Raw genomic sequence first — 16,789 nt, forward strand, 5'->3', positions numbered from 1 at the left:
AACTCCGCGGGCGCCGTGCCAGGAGACCCGGGGCTCGCAGTCCTCCGAGACTAGGTGTGGTGAGTCCAAGACCGTCCCAAATATTTTTTTTTTTTTTCCTAGAAACTACCTCCAAATATAGTAACAGGGAAGGGGCATTCCTAGAAATTCGGGAGACGTCAGAAAGGGAAGATACGTGAAATTCAGCTTCACTTCCTGCAGAGGGCTCCTAGCACAGGAAAAAAAAAATACCTAGTGAGCAATAAAGTGTTTTTCATGCTTCTCTGATCAGATAATGGTTAAAAAAAGAAGAATGGTAAAACACTTAACTCACATTTCTCCGATGTGATCTAAGAGTTTCATATGAGCAGAGAGCTAATCAGTAACCCCCGTCCTCATTTCCTATTAATGTTTATAGATGTCTGTCTCCTGTATTTACTTTCCTCTATGTCCTCCTATCAGACCTATGCACACAGCAAATAAAAGGAATACACATACGAGTGAAAAGTGGGCCAAATGATAACCCGCTATTGTATCACAGGTACACAAATTAATGTTCATGTGTTATTTTAAATAGCCTTTGCAAGTTGCATCTTTCATGCTACACTGATGTGAATAATTCATGTTATCACTGTAGATGTCTGCAATATTGTTACTCGCATGAACGGGAATTCGTAGGCAGGCTTTTATTTAAGGCCCCCCCAATACTGAGAACTGCTGAACACTGTCAGTCCACATTGACTTAATGGTATCTTAGGCTGTTAATTAATTCTGCTCAGCAATTCACAGGATCAGGCCCTGACTGACAAATGTAAATCGTGATTTGCAGCGGACCTGCACTGCACGCCACTATTATTCCTCACATGTCTCTTAAATCTGTACATTTGCTTTGTGCTTGTGTCTAACACCCAATCCTTCTTTAGCCGTATCTTTTTTTAAAAAAACGCTATTTCATACATTTAATAGGAAGCAGAAAGGAATGTTTGCAAAGCAATAACAGATAAAATTTTATTATATGCTATTAATTATATGAAGATGCCAATGCATTTGTAATAAGGCGTTATTTATCAAGGAATAGCAAAGGTTGCTGTAAAAAGCCACAATAGCCAGCTTTTGGGGAAAGGTAATAGATTTCAGTGTGTGCAACTCTTGCAGGTTAATTGAATTTCCATAATGAAATTCCCCTTGGCCACATGAAATCCTTGGGTTTGTTCTTTGAATTTCATTATGACTTGCAGAGTCTTCTCTGCCCCCAAATCAAATGCAATAAAGCCACTGGAGTCTGGCTTTACTTCAGTGTTTCATAAACACAATTAATCAAAAAACCTTGTCTGTCTGCAGTTTTGAAGGGGAATTAGCAGATTTCACCTAACAGTCCCCAGTGTGCTTTGACTCCCAAGTACGTTTAACTGTTAACCGCAGTGCTCAATAAACAACTACTCCAAAATACAGACCCAGCTTTTAGCGAGGTGAACCCACAGTGTTCCGCTGGCAAATACTGCCTGGTTAGAAGGAGATTTATCTTAAGTAATCTCTTGGAATTCAAACCAGCTCTAGTTAATTGCAAAAAGGCTTTTTTAAGCCGGTTGGCTTACTTATGGCACACTGCTCTACTCTGCCTGTCACTCTCATTTCCCAAGCGAAAAAGTGAATGGCAGCTTCAAGTTCAGGATCTTTTTGATCATTAAAAGAAATGGATGTGCTGTCCTCTGTTGGTCATACTGGTTGTCACATGTAAAATTCAATTAACTCAAACAGGCAACAAGAGGCTCTGTTAAAACAACAAAAATTATCATCAATAAGACTGCGCAGTGTCTAAATAATTTCTAAAAAGTGATGCAACAATGGATACTAGAAGCTGGATTAAGGAGAGGACTCATTTTGCATGACTCCATACTACAGATCCTGCCCTGAGATTCAGCTTCGTCAGCCACTTGCTGCGGGCCTGCCCTGCTGGGTTGGTGACACAGGGAACTGCAGGCTTCCTCCAGCTCCAGGGCTGGTCCCCGCTGGGGTCAGGGCTTCAGGAGGGCTAGAGTGCTGCCAAGGTCGTGGTGACAGAGGAAGCTTCTAGCTTAAATTTCACATCACATGGTCCGGCCTGGGGACTGGGCCATGTGTGCCAGTTCTGATATTTTGTGCTCATGTATAATGACTTGCATCATGTGATGTGATGCAGCTTCTCGGAGCACTCTAACTATGGCAGCGCAGGCTTTGCTGGGTACACATAATGCAAATTCCCACTTCAACACTCGCGGTATCCTCCTGTGAGTCGTGAGGTGTAGAAACGCTGTGGGCTGCTTGGTGTTGGTAAGGAGCAGTAGTGTGTCCACTTTGGGTCCTCATTGCACGAAGAATATGTAGTAAATGGAGAGGATCTGGGATATTGCAGCAAGGACAATTAAAAGTGTCATGAGAGGTGTAGAAAAACCTGACCTAAAAGGAGAGATTTTAAAATTTGGGCATTGTGTTGTCTAGAAAGGGGAAAGCCAAAGGCAAATATAGTGATGCTTTCAAAAAGGTTTAACATCATGTAAATGAATCTATGCCATGGCAGTAAACTTGTGTGGTATGTTAATTATTTCTACATCTTAACTGCTACTGCAGTTACCGATTTCTGGTCTGCACTAGTTTCTCTGATGCTGTGACTTCATAGATAGTTGCTACAAAATTAATTTCAAGTAAATAACCGTAAGAAAACATCTTAAAATGTTACTTAGTAACATTATTAACATGCTAATGATTTAGCAATGTTATTTAGCAAAATGTAAGTTCCGTCTGCAGACTATGGAAAAGCAGGTTCTGTATTATCCGATTTCTATGTGTGCCATGTAGCGCAGACTCACAGGCCTCAAACCGTTGTTATGTGGGTGAGACACAGCCGTAGCTCTCGTGCATACCTGGCTTAGTCTTGTAAATATATTTCTAATAAACAAGCAAGAATTTATGAAAGCATTACTCATCACAGGCAGAGTGGCTCCTCTCCAGGTTTATCCCTGAGGTCGTAGTAACAGAAAGCAGTATTTATCAGACACATGTTTTGTCCTTGAGTTTTTCATTTTTGTGTTCAGTTTTGAAAACCCTTTTATGAAAGCAGCTTCAGGGACATGGCTGTTCCTCACTGTCCTTTGTATCCATGAGTAAAAATATCTAAGAAAATAGAAACCAATTTAGAACATTTTGGGTTGTAGTTTTGCAAGTGCTCTGTGCTGAAACTGTCACTGCTCAAAATCAATAATTTATATTTTTTTCTCTCTAGGGAGATTGAAGTCCATGACAACACTGCCCATACCAGAATTATCAAGTTCAAAAATGAGCTGGTAGGTAAGCACTATGATTGCCTCTCTGCTGATGCTTCGTCAGAGTTACGCCAAATTTGATAAAGAACAGTTCTGGAGACTTGTGCATATTGACAGTAAACTAAGCACAAAAAATATAAATTTTAATTACATGTAATTGATACAGTAGATAATCATCATAACACGTAGTCTTTGGGGGGGACAAAGCACCTTATATTGAATAAACAGTTACAGCCCCTCTTTAGACCAAAATACAACTTGAATAACCATTCTGACCTACCAACAGAATTTACATATTTTCTTTTCAAAGATTTTACAAAACCTAGTGTAAATAATTAATGACAGTTATATTGGCTTGTACAGCAATTACACAGTTTTGATTCTAGACAACAGACCACGAGAGGAATATTTGTCAGGAAGAAAACAAAATGACTCTGCAGACTAATCAAAGGTCAGTGACATTTCAAATGGCAAGCAAATATCAAACATGAATCAATACAGGTTTCCTTCAATTTGTAGCGCTGTTATTATTTATATTGTTAGCATGGCTTTACGTGCTGTCAGCCCTTAACTGTGCGTGTGGGTTTGGTGGCGGGTCCCGCCAGTGTCCCCGCACTGGGCTTCGTGGCTGCTAGTGGTCCCGTCAGGCCTGCGGCATGGGTGGCTGTGTGGGCTGGGAGTGGGGTGAGCGCCGCAGGCTCCTGCCCCTGTACCCAGCGCCCCTGCCCCACCCAGCTCCAGCGCCACGGGGGTCTGCTGGGAAAAACAGAAAATGTGAACATTATCCATATGGCAAATAACCGTCCTAAGCGGTTAGCTGTACAGATGGGGAAACCTCCTGTCTTACTAACCAGGGGACAGAACTGAGTTAATAAATAATTAAATTAATTATGGGGGTGTGTATGGAGGTGCATGTATGAAAAAAACAACGAAAAGAACCAGGTATGACAGGATGACCTTGGCGGCTGCAGCCTGCGGAGGGCATCTCCTCACGAGTTTGCAGAGGCTCCGCTGGTTCGGCGGATCGGGACGCGGCTCCCGCCGGGCCGCAACAGACACCTGCTCCTCCCGCCCGCAGCGGAGCCACCCCCAAGGCCGCCGCCTGCGCGTAAACGATTCCGTGCCTGCAACGCTGCCGGGCGCGGCGCGGTGGGGAGTGGCGGGAGCGCGGCCGCCGCCCCCCGCTCCGTGCGCTGTCCGCGCCAGGGGCCCGATCCTGCCGCGGGGTGCGATCCCGCGCCCGGCGCCGTTTCCCTCCGCTAAAAAGAACGGGGAGAGCTCCCGCTGGCGCGGACAACCCCGAGGCACGGACGGGGTTCGAACCCGTGATCTTCGGTTTACGAGACCGACGCCTTACCACTTGGCCACCGCGCCTGCGTTAACGGTGCCTCCCGACGCCCTTCTACCGCTGGCGCCACTCCCGCGCGGCGACGCTGCCAGCCGCCCTCTCCCCTGCGCGCGCCGCCAGCGGGCGGCCGCCCCCGCCGCGCGCGCCTGCGCCTGCACCCGGCGGCTGTTGAGCGGGGGGGCGCGCGCGGCCGTGGCTCCCTCAGGCGTTGAGGCGGCGGGTTCCCTTCGGCGGGCGGCGTCTGAGAGAGGCGGCCGAGGGGAGTCCCGCTCTCCCGGGGGGCGGCGGGGGGCTGCCGCCTTCGCCTGTGGAGGCGTCTGCAAGGGCCGCGCCCTCTTCCCGCGACGGCCCGGCGAGGCCCCGGGGCGCCCCCGCCTGTGAGGGCGGCCGGGCCGGGCTGCGGTGGCCGGGCGCTGCTCCCGCCGCGGGGGCTTCTGCGCCGAAAGGCGGCACCCGCACACCGGCATCGCGGTGGTGCCGGCACCGATGCAGTCGCCTTCGGACCAGTAAGAGCCGCTTAGGGAAGGGGAGAGTGAACCGCGGAATAAAACTTTTCTCTTCCGAGAGAAGGAGCAGAAATGCAAGACCTTGGGGTAATTAAATGGTAAATACCGCTTAAAAGTCACTAAATGTCTGGCACTTGTTCGCTATAAAAACTTCGTGTTGTGAAATGCAGAAAAGGTACTAAAATACGTGTTTTTCTACATTTGGTCTCCTAGATACTTACAAGTGTGACCAGGAAACAAAGCTTTTAGTTTTCATTTACTCTTCATTGTGGAGATCCCTTCAAATTCCCTATGAAACTTTTGCTGGATACCCAAGTTACATTCCACCTTCCTCGATGGAAGGGATTTTGTGCATTGACCTGTGGGGTTGCTGACCATAGCTGTGATCAGTCTTATTTTCTTTCTTTTTGGGGGGTTGGGTTTTTGGGATTTGTTTGTTTGTTTGTTTGTTTTTTTGTGACAGAAGCATTTAAGTATGTTAACAGAGGTACCTTTGTGGAGGTTGAGATTGGAGTTGCCAGTTTGGTGGTGGTGTAATGCAGGTGTGTTAGAAGATTAATCTGTCTGTATCCTTTTGGGATATTCTTCGAACTGTCATCAGGAAAGCTTATGCCTGATGGCTTGACTGTATGAACAAATTTCGGTTCTTTACAAGTTGCCATTTATCAGAGCAGATAACGTGAATTAGGTTCATCTGCAGTAAATCAGTCAAATTACCTCACTGGATAGTCTGCCCATGTTAAGCATGTTTGCTAAGTACCCCAGGACAGCTGTCCCAGAGGTGACTTGCTCTGTTTTTCCAGTTCTTATGGGCATAACTGATGGCCTGGCCAGCCCCAACGCTTGCTGGAGTTTATCTGCTAGTGTTCATCAAAGGGCATACCCTCATCTGGACTATGGAAAGCTGGGAAGCCAGAATGGTGCCGTTGTACTCTGCTTTTGTCTTGATCATTGTGTCACTGCAGCACTTCAAAAGTGTAGGAGTGGAAATTGTCTCAGCTCTCACACCTGTTACTTTTTATGATAAGGAATGACCTTGGAGGGCCAGGTATCTCAGCTGGCTCAAGAAGAGTTACTCTTAGTATTACCAAGCTGGCAGCAGGAAGGACTTAGATTTTAATAAATCATGTTTGACTGATGCCTTTCCATTTCTAGCCACTAGCTCAGGGGTCCTCAAACTTTTTAAACAGGGGGCCGGCGTGTGGATGAAGTGGCAGGAGGCCATCTGCAGCTGCTCGGTTTCCCCCCCCAACCCCCGGCGGGGCAGGGGGGTTCTGTAAATACCAGGGGCTGGATTGAGGACCCTGGGGGGCTGTATCTGGCCCGTGGGCTGTAGTTTGAGGACCCCTGCGACTAGCTTGTTACAAAATATGCTCTTTTATGTGCCATACTTGCCAGTTGTAAGTTGTCATCACAGTACTTGTGCCACTCTCAGCCAAGTTTTTCATTTGTGTTCTTGTATCTCTGGGACCTGAGAACTAGTTCTGTGGTGGGAGGAAGCAGAGAGGACTAATTGAATTATATGTGGAATTCATATGAGTTGTATCTCTTCAAATACACTGCATTTTTTAAATAAATGTATTCTGTTGCCATCACAAGTAGTATTTAATGCTAAAGTTCTTCCTTAACTGTATTAGGAGATTGAAAATTCAGTTTGAAACCATTAAGATCTGAGTAGATTAAGTGGAAATAACTTGACTTGGTTTAAAAGAAGTTGCCTGCTCTCTGAACCTAACTTCCTCAATGTGTCTGGAAAAAGCGTTTCTGTCTAAACAAAGTGCTGTTGAATGGTGAGCCAATTTATCAAAACAATGGTTTTTTTAACTAAAAATGTAAATTTGATTTTAAAACATGTAATTGCCCGTGGTGTCTTTTGATGTCGGAATACTTTTGTTTGGAAGTGTCTTATGCTGGTCATTACCCTTGTTCAAGCCCTTCTTCTTTATGCTGAATCTTCCTTATGTAGTGGTCTCTTCTGACAAAATCTTTTTTAAAACACAACATGCATTTCCTAAAGGAAGGTCTTTAGACTCCAGTGCTGAAGACATAATGTCAGAGATTTTGTTGGAAGGAGAAAATAATCACCAGATTTTTTTTCTTCCTTCCCTGAGCTTCACTCTTATGAGATGGAGGTTTTGCTTTAGGAGATGGCTTTTATGTCTGTTTCAATGTACAAAACTAGGCCTTCCTACAGATCTCCATGATGCTTTTGAGGATGATACAGGGGAACAGTCACGTTTATGCAGAATTTGTGCAACTGTATAACTGAATTTATAAAGACTTGCTATGAGGTAGCTGAAATGCTCCTCAGTTATCTATTACTTGAGCTCAGATTTTGTCCTAGGTCTATGAAAGAATGTTTCTGTTTGTTATTTTAACTGCTAATCAACAGCAGTTGTCTTGGAGGGATTCAAGAATGATGCAGTGTTACAGTAGAGTGGCCCTGCAGTCCTTTTTCTACAGGGAAGACTGGGGACTAATCTTCAGGTAATTTTTTTTATGTGAAGGGAAATATTTCTTAGAGCTACTCTATAAATTTACGGATAAGCACTTGAAGGAGAAAAACTACCTAAACCCTAGCTGTTGCATCTCAGATGCTGCTCTGTTACTTTGATTCTCTTTTAGGAAGTTCTCAGTGGGGTTGTAGGCTATAGTGTGGGTTGTGGGGAAATCTGCGTTGACTTCTTTGCTATCAAAGAAGCATCTCTTGACTTGAGAGTACAAATATTCTAAGAAATATGTCACTCTAGCAACATTTATATAGTACAGAGCAAGCTAATGGGCAGAAGTAGAACGTGGTTAATAGCAATGTGTAGAACACGGTTTAATACATTCTGGTTTTATTGAAAACCAGGGTTTAGCTTGTGGAAGAAGTTAATTCAGCATGATCTCAAGCTTCATCAGTCCATCTTGTCTTGGAATTTACATCATAATCTAGTATGAACACAGTTTGGGAGGGAAGGTTATGTGTTTATATTTCTTGGTCTTTGTAAAACAAGCAAAATCCCAAATTGTCAGCTGGCACCAAACCCAGTGCTTTATCTCTGTATTCTAACTATAAATTCAGTAATGCACACATGCAGAGTCAAAAAGTGCTGCACTTGTTTTGCAATATTCGTGTTTGGTGTGTGATATCCGAAGGTAAGTTTGTGGCATATATAGCCTACAAACTTGTAGGATGGTTAAAGTTCATAAAGAGATATTTCATGAAATCTTCAGGGCATATTAGTATGTTTAAATTGTTCATTTTATGGGTACTACTTACTACTGTATGGGTTTTATAGTATTTGGCTGAGTTCTGATGTTATCAGTGTAAGAACAAACTTTAATAAGGAAAGGGTAGGTGATCTAGTATGGGGATTGCCTCCAACAAGAGAAGTATAATAGTAAACATTTAAATGAAGCAGCTTTGTCATGAAAAGAAGCTTGTGCATGAACAGCTCATAGCTTTTTCTCCTGAAGAAATGCATGGAGGTGTTCTAGAACATAAGCTGAGCAGAATACAAAAATCAAGTACAAAATCCCACAATCTAGCACATCTTGAAAACCATGGTAGAATTTGGGAAAGTTGTGAATGAAAGTGGGTGTGATCTTTCCTGTGTCAGAAATAATTTTCTAATCCTTTCCTTGCCTTATAGTTCTGCAATTTTCCTTATTTTCTCACAGAATAGCCTTATTCTTTGTACTTTTTTAAAATTTTTTTTAATTGTTATTATAATTACAGGTAGCTCCTATTAAGAAAAATATGAAACAAACACTATTTCCTTTCTTGTTAAATTCAAGACTAGTACTGTAAATGATAAAAAATAATTGCAGTATTTTGTAGCTGATAAGAATGCCCATGTAAACTTACTTGGGGATGATTTCTGTATCTGTGACAATGTAACTCAATTAGGAATAGAAGTCTGTACTGCAAGGTGAAATACACCCAGTAATCTGCAATATTTTAATAGTTTTTGATTTTACTCTGAGAGGCCTTAAAGGTTCATTTGCCTAAGTGAACAAAATGTTGCATTTGACTCACAAATTAGGTTAAACTAGCTGGGGAATATTCAGAAGCTTGCTTGATCACACAGGCAGGGCTTTCTAGGAGATGTATCTATGCGGCCAGATCTGAGCGGCTCAGTAGAACCATTCCACCGGCCCTCTCCAGCAGTGAGACAAGAGGTTCACGATAGGAACATGCACCTCTCTGGACTGCCTTGCTTATTCTGTATTTTGAGGTGCCCTTTTTATCTCCCTTGGAGTAAGAAAGAAACTTCAGGTTTTCCATCTTCCTTTTTCACCATGGCACTGAGAGTCAGAACGCTTACTGGAGCCCCTGTCTCCCTTGCTGTTGGTTTTATGCATTACTTCAGTGTTGCAGCTTGTTCCCTTCTCCACCAGCAAACAGTGTGGACTAATCCAAGAGATTATCCATAGAGAATTGTGCTAGAGACCTGACTCTCTGTGGTTGACAAAAAATACATACTAAAAATCATACTCTATTTTTCCAAGTCTTACCATAGCATCTCAAGTTTTGATCAGTTTTTCTGTTTGATGGGGATGGGTTTGAACTAGTGCTTGTTCAGTGATCTCTTTAGTACCCCGACATGGTCAATACATGCATTGTGTAACTTCAAAGTCCTCTTCTGTGCTAGGCTTCAGAAGACTTTTTAAATAAGGTGTTTTGCTCTTGTGAAAAACAGGCAATGTCCAAAATTACTTAGTATGTCTCTGAAGTTGTTAGTATGCAGTCAGAGCTTCTTAAGTTTGTGCTGTTAATACAGGGTTACTCTCTGGGTAGCCTAGGAAAAGTACTCCCTCACAAACTGTTCATACCTTCTAAAACACACTGTGGCAGGAGAGGTCTTCTTGGACACTTAGTTTCTTAAGATTGGACTGAGGCAAAGAAACAGTCATTTTTCATTCAAATAGTAGATTGTAGACGTGTAGGGCAGGTAAACTTCAGCAGCTGCACATCCTGAAAATGCGGTGACTAACTACAAAATAAGGACTATATGGCTTATGAGCTATACAAAAAGTTGACACCTAAACACCTGAGAGTTCAGGAAATCCCTATTCTTGCAGATTTTGGCTCTGATTTTGAAGACAAACCATCATTCTTTTGGAGTGAGTCTCAGTGCAGATTTCGTTCTTACTCCTTTTTTAGAGAAAAGTACTTAGAACACAGGCTAGATGTTTCTGACTCCTAAGAGTCAGAATTTTTGTTGATTACTATTAATGGTATTTTCCACTTTTAAGTAATAAGCACAGACAAATGAACACAGTTTTCCTTTTTTATTTGAGACACTTAGCAAAAATGCTAAAATATCAAACATTTTCTCAGTAGCTACAATATTGCCACTATGTACAAAATATTTGATAAATGTAGTACACATATAAAAATACAGTATGCATTACATATATACAGTACAATGTGCAAAACATATGGCATTCAAACATATGGAATTGATTTTAGGGGTGCAAACAGCAAATACAAAGGCATCATGGTTTCTTATATAAAGGCCCTGATTGCCATAATTTGCATTTAGTAAAGTAGTGCTTAAATGAAGAGGGCCCTAGAGACAGGTGTCTGTCTTCTCCTTTTCACAAAATGAGATGCTAAGACATAATTACGACTATGAAAATAAGAAGAGAAACACCTACTAGGGTTAGCGTTATTTCTACTGCAAGCAGTACTGTGAAGAAAAATCCTATCTGGAAAAGAGACTGTGCTTTTACTTAATACAAATTTCTCGAGCAACAAAAACAAATCTGTACTGTTAAACATCAAAAACAGCTTTGAAAATATCTACATCCTTATTTTTAAAAAAGTATCAATAATACTTTTGGGGATTTAATTTCCTATGCTTCAAAATACAAAGCGCCTCCTTTGGCAATATAAATGGCAATGCTTTGGTTCCTATTTAAATTTTTCTATTATTACAATTTATTTTAGGCTGTCTTTTGAATATTTGAGCTGTATTTTTTTTTTATATAAAAATAGTGTGATTATATAGTTATGAACCATTCCCTGCTTTTTATTAAGAATTTGCTCTCATAGCCAGAATGGCTTTTTGGCTAGATTTCTACAAATACATTTATGCACTTTTAACTTAAAACGTCTTCATATTCGGTATTGGACACTGCAGAATGATGTAGGTGTGTTGTACACTTCATTCCTACCAAACTGGTATAAAAGGAATATTTCAGATAACTTCAGGTTTTAATGGATGCTTTTTATTGGCCATGTATATAATATATGCAACTCCATTCCACATATATCACCTAAACCCCATCTGTAGTATAGTCTAGCATTCATCAAAAGGTGATTTAATAGACCACTATAGAAAAAGTTTTAACAGAACATGTACTAGAGATAAGTGGGAGAAATTTTTTTCCAGTTTTAATAGAATCTGCTTCGAGTTTATAATACACTGAAGATGCCATCTAAATAATATTTGTTTACATTGGTGAGTTTTACGATGTTTTGATTACATAATGCCCTTCCAGTTAAATGTATTCTGTGATTGCATTTTCTCTGCCTTGAAAACAGTTGAGCAGCATGTGCTTGTTTTCCAATTATGGTGCCTACAGTTTTCAGGCATCTGAATGTTGGATATTACGTAACAGAAGTTTAATACTGAAACTTCTATTTTGATCACCTGCTTCCTTGAAACACCTTGGAAAGAAATTTCAGTATTAAGTACTGATTATTTCTAAAAGCTGTGGCCTCAGCTTTTTAAAGATCTGATTCTGCAAGCCCACATTGCTGTATTAGACTCTACATTTCTGTAGAGAACAACTGCCATAAATTCATTTTATTCTCAGAGAGAACTGCTAAATTTATGACAATGATTTCTTAACTGTTTATAATGTTAAACAAAACTTTGCCTCTAAACTTTCTTGCCTTAACAAATGCTGAATGGCACTAAAAGTGCACAACAAATACCATTTCTGTATTAAATGATGGATGTGACTCCTCTTAATTAATACTAGCCTTGTAAAACATATGTCTGAGCTCTCTCCATGTCTAGAAGTGTGAACACCAACTTCCGATTTTCACACTGATAAAATGGTATTCTTAATTAATTTGAAGGATCTACTAACAACGCATTTGATAGAATGTTCTGTTAGTATACTGCAGCCATTAAATGGCAAATTTAGTGCCAGTGCATTTCTTTGCAACTGTTCTCTTAATGAGAAATATTAATTCTGTACAGTCAGACTGCACAGTCATGATTAAATTTCGAAGATGTATTGTATTTGTGCTACAAAAATTGTCATGTAAAACATGCACACACAAAAGTCTAAGCAAAACCTATTTCTGCCGTAACAGGCATATATAACTATGGCAAATATATCACATTTCAGAACAAAGTCTAAAGCAAACCATTATATATAAGGTTTAATACACAATTCTGAAATGTACAAAAATGTAATCACACATTCCTTTCACTAGAATATTTGTACTTCAAAACCTAAAATGATCCCTTAATTTTTTTACTTTTTTTTTTTTTTTACTCCCCAACCCCACCCCATCCCCAATAGACTTTTAGAGTAGAAATCTATACTGTACTGATAACAACACATCTCAACAGTCTGGGTTTATTTCTGCACATAGATTCCTATAGATTACTTAACATTCTACATTGCCAGTAAGGATAGTTTTATAGCAAGATGACTTTGCCAGTTTTAAGCTCTATTTACATGCACATCAAAAATGACAGTACAGTTGCTCTAGGTTAATTTGTCTTCTAAAAATTAATTTACTTGCCTCTTATTTACAGAAGGCAGGGTCAAAAAGGGGTAACTTCTAACCACATATGTGGTACGATATCTGCTGTATCACACATAATACATTGACAGTACTGCAGAACACTAAATTTCATTTGAAGTTGTTCCTATCAGACCAAGAGTCCTTAATTCTTATTCTCGTAACAGCTGAGGGCACTTAGTATCTCAGAGTATTAGCTCCCAAGATAATATAATGAAAAGGAATGCAAAAAGTTGAATGTATTTGTTCAGTGTTATTGAAGAGGCCTATACCATCAAATTTTAAGGCAGACAGTCCACATTAGTACTGTACTCAAGTAGTGTAGGCACAGCAAGAAGGAATAAGGAAATGTCTTTGAACTTCATCTTCTCTTGTGAAAATCTTCATAGATTGTTTTTCTTTAGTTAGTTTCAGATTAAAGTAAATCCTGGCCTGTAAAACTACTGAAGATATATAATGATTTAAAGTGCTGGTAACTGATACGATGCAAACATACAATGGTAGTTTAAACCCTGAATCAATGATATAATCCACTATTTTATCTGAAGATAGTGGAATTCTGTAATATTAGTAAACCAGACTGCACTGTATATCTGCAGACATAAATTTGCAGTTAATTCTGCAATGGCTTTTGACAAAAATATTTTGTTTGATGTTAACATGATTGTGTTGTGTGGGGTTTTTTGTGGGTTTGGTTTTTTTTTTTCTTTTTTAAGTGTGATAGAGGTTGCTAAATACTGAACAGCTATTTCTGTTTTCATTATTTCTTTGATACATATCAGTACTCTAAGGAATACACAAAAGCTTCAGGGAATTTTTTCATTAGCTCCTACAAAACTTTATTTTTGAAGATTGGTGGTAATGAGGGAATTCTGCAATGAGATCAGTTTTCAGACTAGAAAACATACTATGTTTCCGTTGATCAGGAAATAGGGAACTGTTTCCCTTTATCTTAATGTAGGAATTCCCTAATAGAAAATAATTCCAATTTTAAGTCTGATTATCAGCCTATGACATCGATGGCAACATTTAACAGCTATTACCTGAGAGACAACCACAGAATTTCAGAGTATTTTACTTCTATTTGCATTTTTTTGTTTTTTCTTTCAACTGCTTTCATAATAGACCGTGAAAAAAACAACTAAGGGCTTTAAAAAAGAATATTTTCATGTGCTATCCTATGAGGTAAGAGCTTAATTTTTGCTATTATCTGTTTCAGGTATGAAATATGCCTTCTTATCACAAAACAGTACATCCCAATACTGCTACTTAGGATTCTTACGAGCACCTTCTCTGTTTATCTTCCCTGATGTTATGTAGTGGTAGACAAAGTTGTTCAATAGATAAAGTATTATTAAGAAGTAATGGTTGTCCTGTCAGTACTGTCCCCTGCAACTCCGTCTGATCCTACAAACATCTTTTATTGAGGGCATTGGGACTATTCTTGCATAGATGCTTGCAGGATCATAGTGCACAATAGCATTAATTAAATTTTTCTACTTCCTCAAACTGTTCTAATATGCTGAGATACTGGATTCTGTGATCTAACAAATATCCTCAAACAAACATAAAGTAGGGTATTTACTATTTCCATTATAGTAATCTCTTGTTTGAAGACCACTGTTCCCCTCTGTTCACAAAAATAAGCTATACAAAGTTAAAAGAGTATACAAATAACCGTCTGATATACACATTAAAACCTAGCTATTAAATCCAGAGCATTGCTATAGAAAATTCAGTGTTCTCAATATTACCTGGCATAGCTACAGTGGATTTCTTGCAGTTACATTTAATATCCCTTTGGATGCAGTTAAATTCTTCCCTCATGATTAAAGAATGGGGGAAGAGTTTTAAAAACCACAAAACCAAAATATAAAAACAACAAATTAAGAGACTAGATATACGAAATTTCACTGAACCAGCCAGTGCTTCTACTTGCCTTTGCCCTCACAATTAATTTTGAACTGGCTCAGGCTATCCACAGGAACAATGAAGTGCAGTGATACCTCACCCTCCCCCAAACACTTGCTCACTGTGTCAATACAGACAGTTGAAATCTCACTTTTTCTCCTCTCAAGTTAGGCAATGTTGTGTTGCTCATCTTAGCGTTACAAAGTCAGAGACATAACTTCTTTCTTAAATATTTGTGATGCATTTATCTTGGGGTACTTTTAATCAGTAAGTACAATCATCCTTTCTTGATCTGTGAAAGACAGCTTTCAGAGGGCCCTGATTGGCGTTACTGATAGGAGCATAAAACAATTCACTGTTGTAAACTTGAACATCAACAAGGAATTAGCTTCAAGCATTTGTTCTTCCAAACACTGCTGTCTTGATTTCTCTTAACTGCAATCAGAGTGGTATAATAATGGACCTCTGCTGTGAAGAGACTTGCAGGTTGTGTTCTCATTGGCTATAGCTTAATCCCAGTGCAACTGTAGATCCTGTGGATCTAGAAAGTCAGTGGAAAATACGCTGGGGGCAGTAGAACTGAGAGGAGTGAGTCCAGATGAGGAACTGGGCATTGTAATGTCTAGCCATTCCATATTGTCCAAATTTGTATCGGGAAGGTCAAGAGACAGACAAGAATTATTAGTGGTAAACTGTGGGTCAGATGTTTCCATGGGTGAATGAGAGTGATCTAAAATGCTGGAGTGATTAAGCAGATCATTCTGGAGGTCTTCAATTAAAGAAAATGACTCTCTGTCCTCATTACTGCTTGTCAGTTGAGGAATTTCATTACCTGACGGTAAAGTTTCATCCAAGAGGGCTTCAAGTTGGTTTTCCAAACTTACAGACAAGCTAGTTGTTGGTTCTAAGGACACAGGAGGAGGGGCCATTTGGATTTGTGGTGGTGGGCGGGATATCACTGTATTCACTGGCATTGTAGTGATGTTGGCTGTGACTGGTCTCATTTTAGAAATGGGAGATGGTTCCTCCTTTATTGGAAGGGAAATCTCTGTAATAAAAAAAACCAACCACAACCCACTATTGAATTCAGAACCGGTATTACAACTTCCACTCCTTTTTGCTCACTTTGAGATGCATCCAAAGTGAACTCAATGCAGTAAGAGTAATTTTGCTTGTTCTGGTAATGCTAACACTACATACATCCAACTAGGTCAGGTACTCTATGAACAACAAAGTATTTTCAAACAAGTTCCAGAGTTCTGCCTTCAGTAATACTTCAGCCAATTATAGTATTTATACTGATGAAAAAAGGAACAATTTTCTAGATGTCAGCTTTACCTCCTTCGTGTTTATAATTCTTCTGTTTAATTAGAATAATTATGGAACCAACACATTTCTCATTTAGAGAAGAGTACCTGAACAAATTTTCAGTTTCATCCCTGTTTAGTACTGTGTCCGCTTCAATGAATTTGAGAGTCTTAAGAGATCAACTGATGTGATTAGGATCATTATCCTAATGTGATTATTCCTGATTCTAGAATCTAAAACTAGTCTTCTGTTAAGAAGCATGTAAGATAGTGGTAGTTACAAAAAAAGAAAATAAAGCAAGGTAAATTCAGATTAATTCTAATAGGTGAAGAGAGTCCAAAAATAAGATTAGACAGACCAGAAAATGCAAATAAATCCTCTAGCACAGGTGATATTTCTGCCAGCAAAAATATACTGGACAATGTATTTTGCACCAGTTTCCCAAGCAAAACCCACATCCTTAAAACCTCTAAGAGCATCTATTACATTGATTGCTTAGTAAAAGCAAAGCATTACTAAACAGAGCCTCTTACTCTCTCAAAGTATGTTATTAACCTAAAGATTTTTTAGTGTAGAACTTGCTTACATTAAGTGCAAGAGCCCCAAATGTTTTACTTTAAATAGAAATTATCAGGAAACATTTGGTTTTTTTATTGCAACTTTGCAAATATGGAACATT

General features: G+C 39.8%; 1 protein-coding gene, 1 long non-coding RNA gene and 1 other non-coding gene across 9 annotated transcripts in view; all 3 read right to left on the bottom strand.

The window, feature by feature from the left end:
* Window positions 1–3,400: 3,400 nt before the first annotated feature.
* LOC119146787 lies at window positions 3,401–4,736 on the bottom strand. The gene is made up of 2 exons (XR_005103828.1): window positions 4,236–4,736; window positions 3,401–4,031 (listed from the first exon to the last, which is right to left on the bottom strand). It is a non-coding gene; the product is annotated as an uncharacterized LOC119146787 (long non-coding RNA).
* TRNAT-CGU lies at window positions 4,581–4,652 on the bottom strand. Its single transcript has one exon. It is a non-coding gene; the product is annotated as a tRNA-Thr (tRNA).
* Window positions 4,737–10,397: 5,661 nt separating the features above from the next.
* The window catches only part of MRTFB (myocardin related transcription factor B), an 85,382-nt gene continuing 78,990 nt past the window's right edge, over window positions 10,398–16,789 (bottom strand). For 6 of the 7 annotated variants that reach the window (XM_037384968.1, XM_037384971.1, XM_037384972.1 and 3 more), the window contains one exon: window positions 10,398–15,850. In XM_037384968.1, the coding sequence (XP_037240865.1) occupies window positions 15,312–15,850 (539 nt within the window). In that variant the 3' untranslated portion in view covers window positions 10,398–15,311. The remainder of the gene's footprint in view (window positions 15,851–16,789) is intronic. The other variant, XR_005103823.1, reaches the window with a different exon arrangement.

The sequence above is a fragment of the Falco rusticolus genome, chromosome 4, assembly GCF_015220075.1.
Source record: "Falco rusticolus isolate bFalRus1 chromosome 4, bFalRus1.pri, whole genome shotgun sequence".
Taxonomy (NCBI): Eukaryota; Metazoa; Chordata; class Aves; order Falconiformes; family Falconidae; genus Falco; species Falco rusticolus.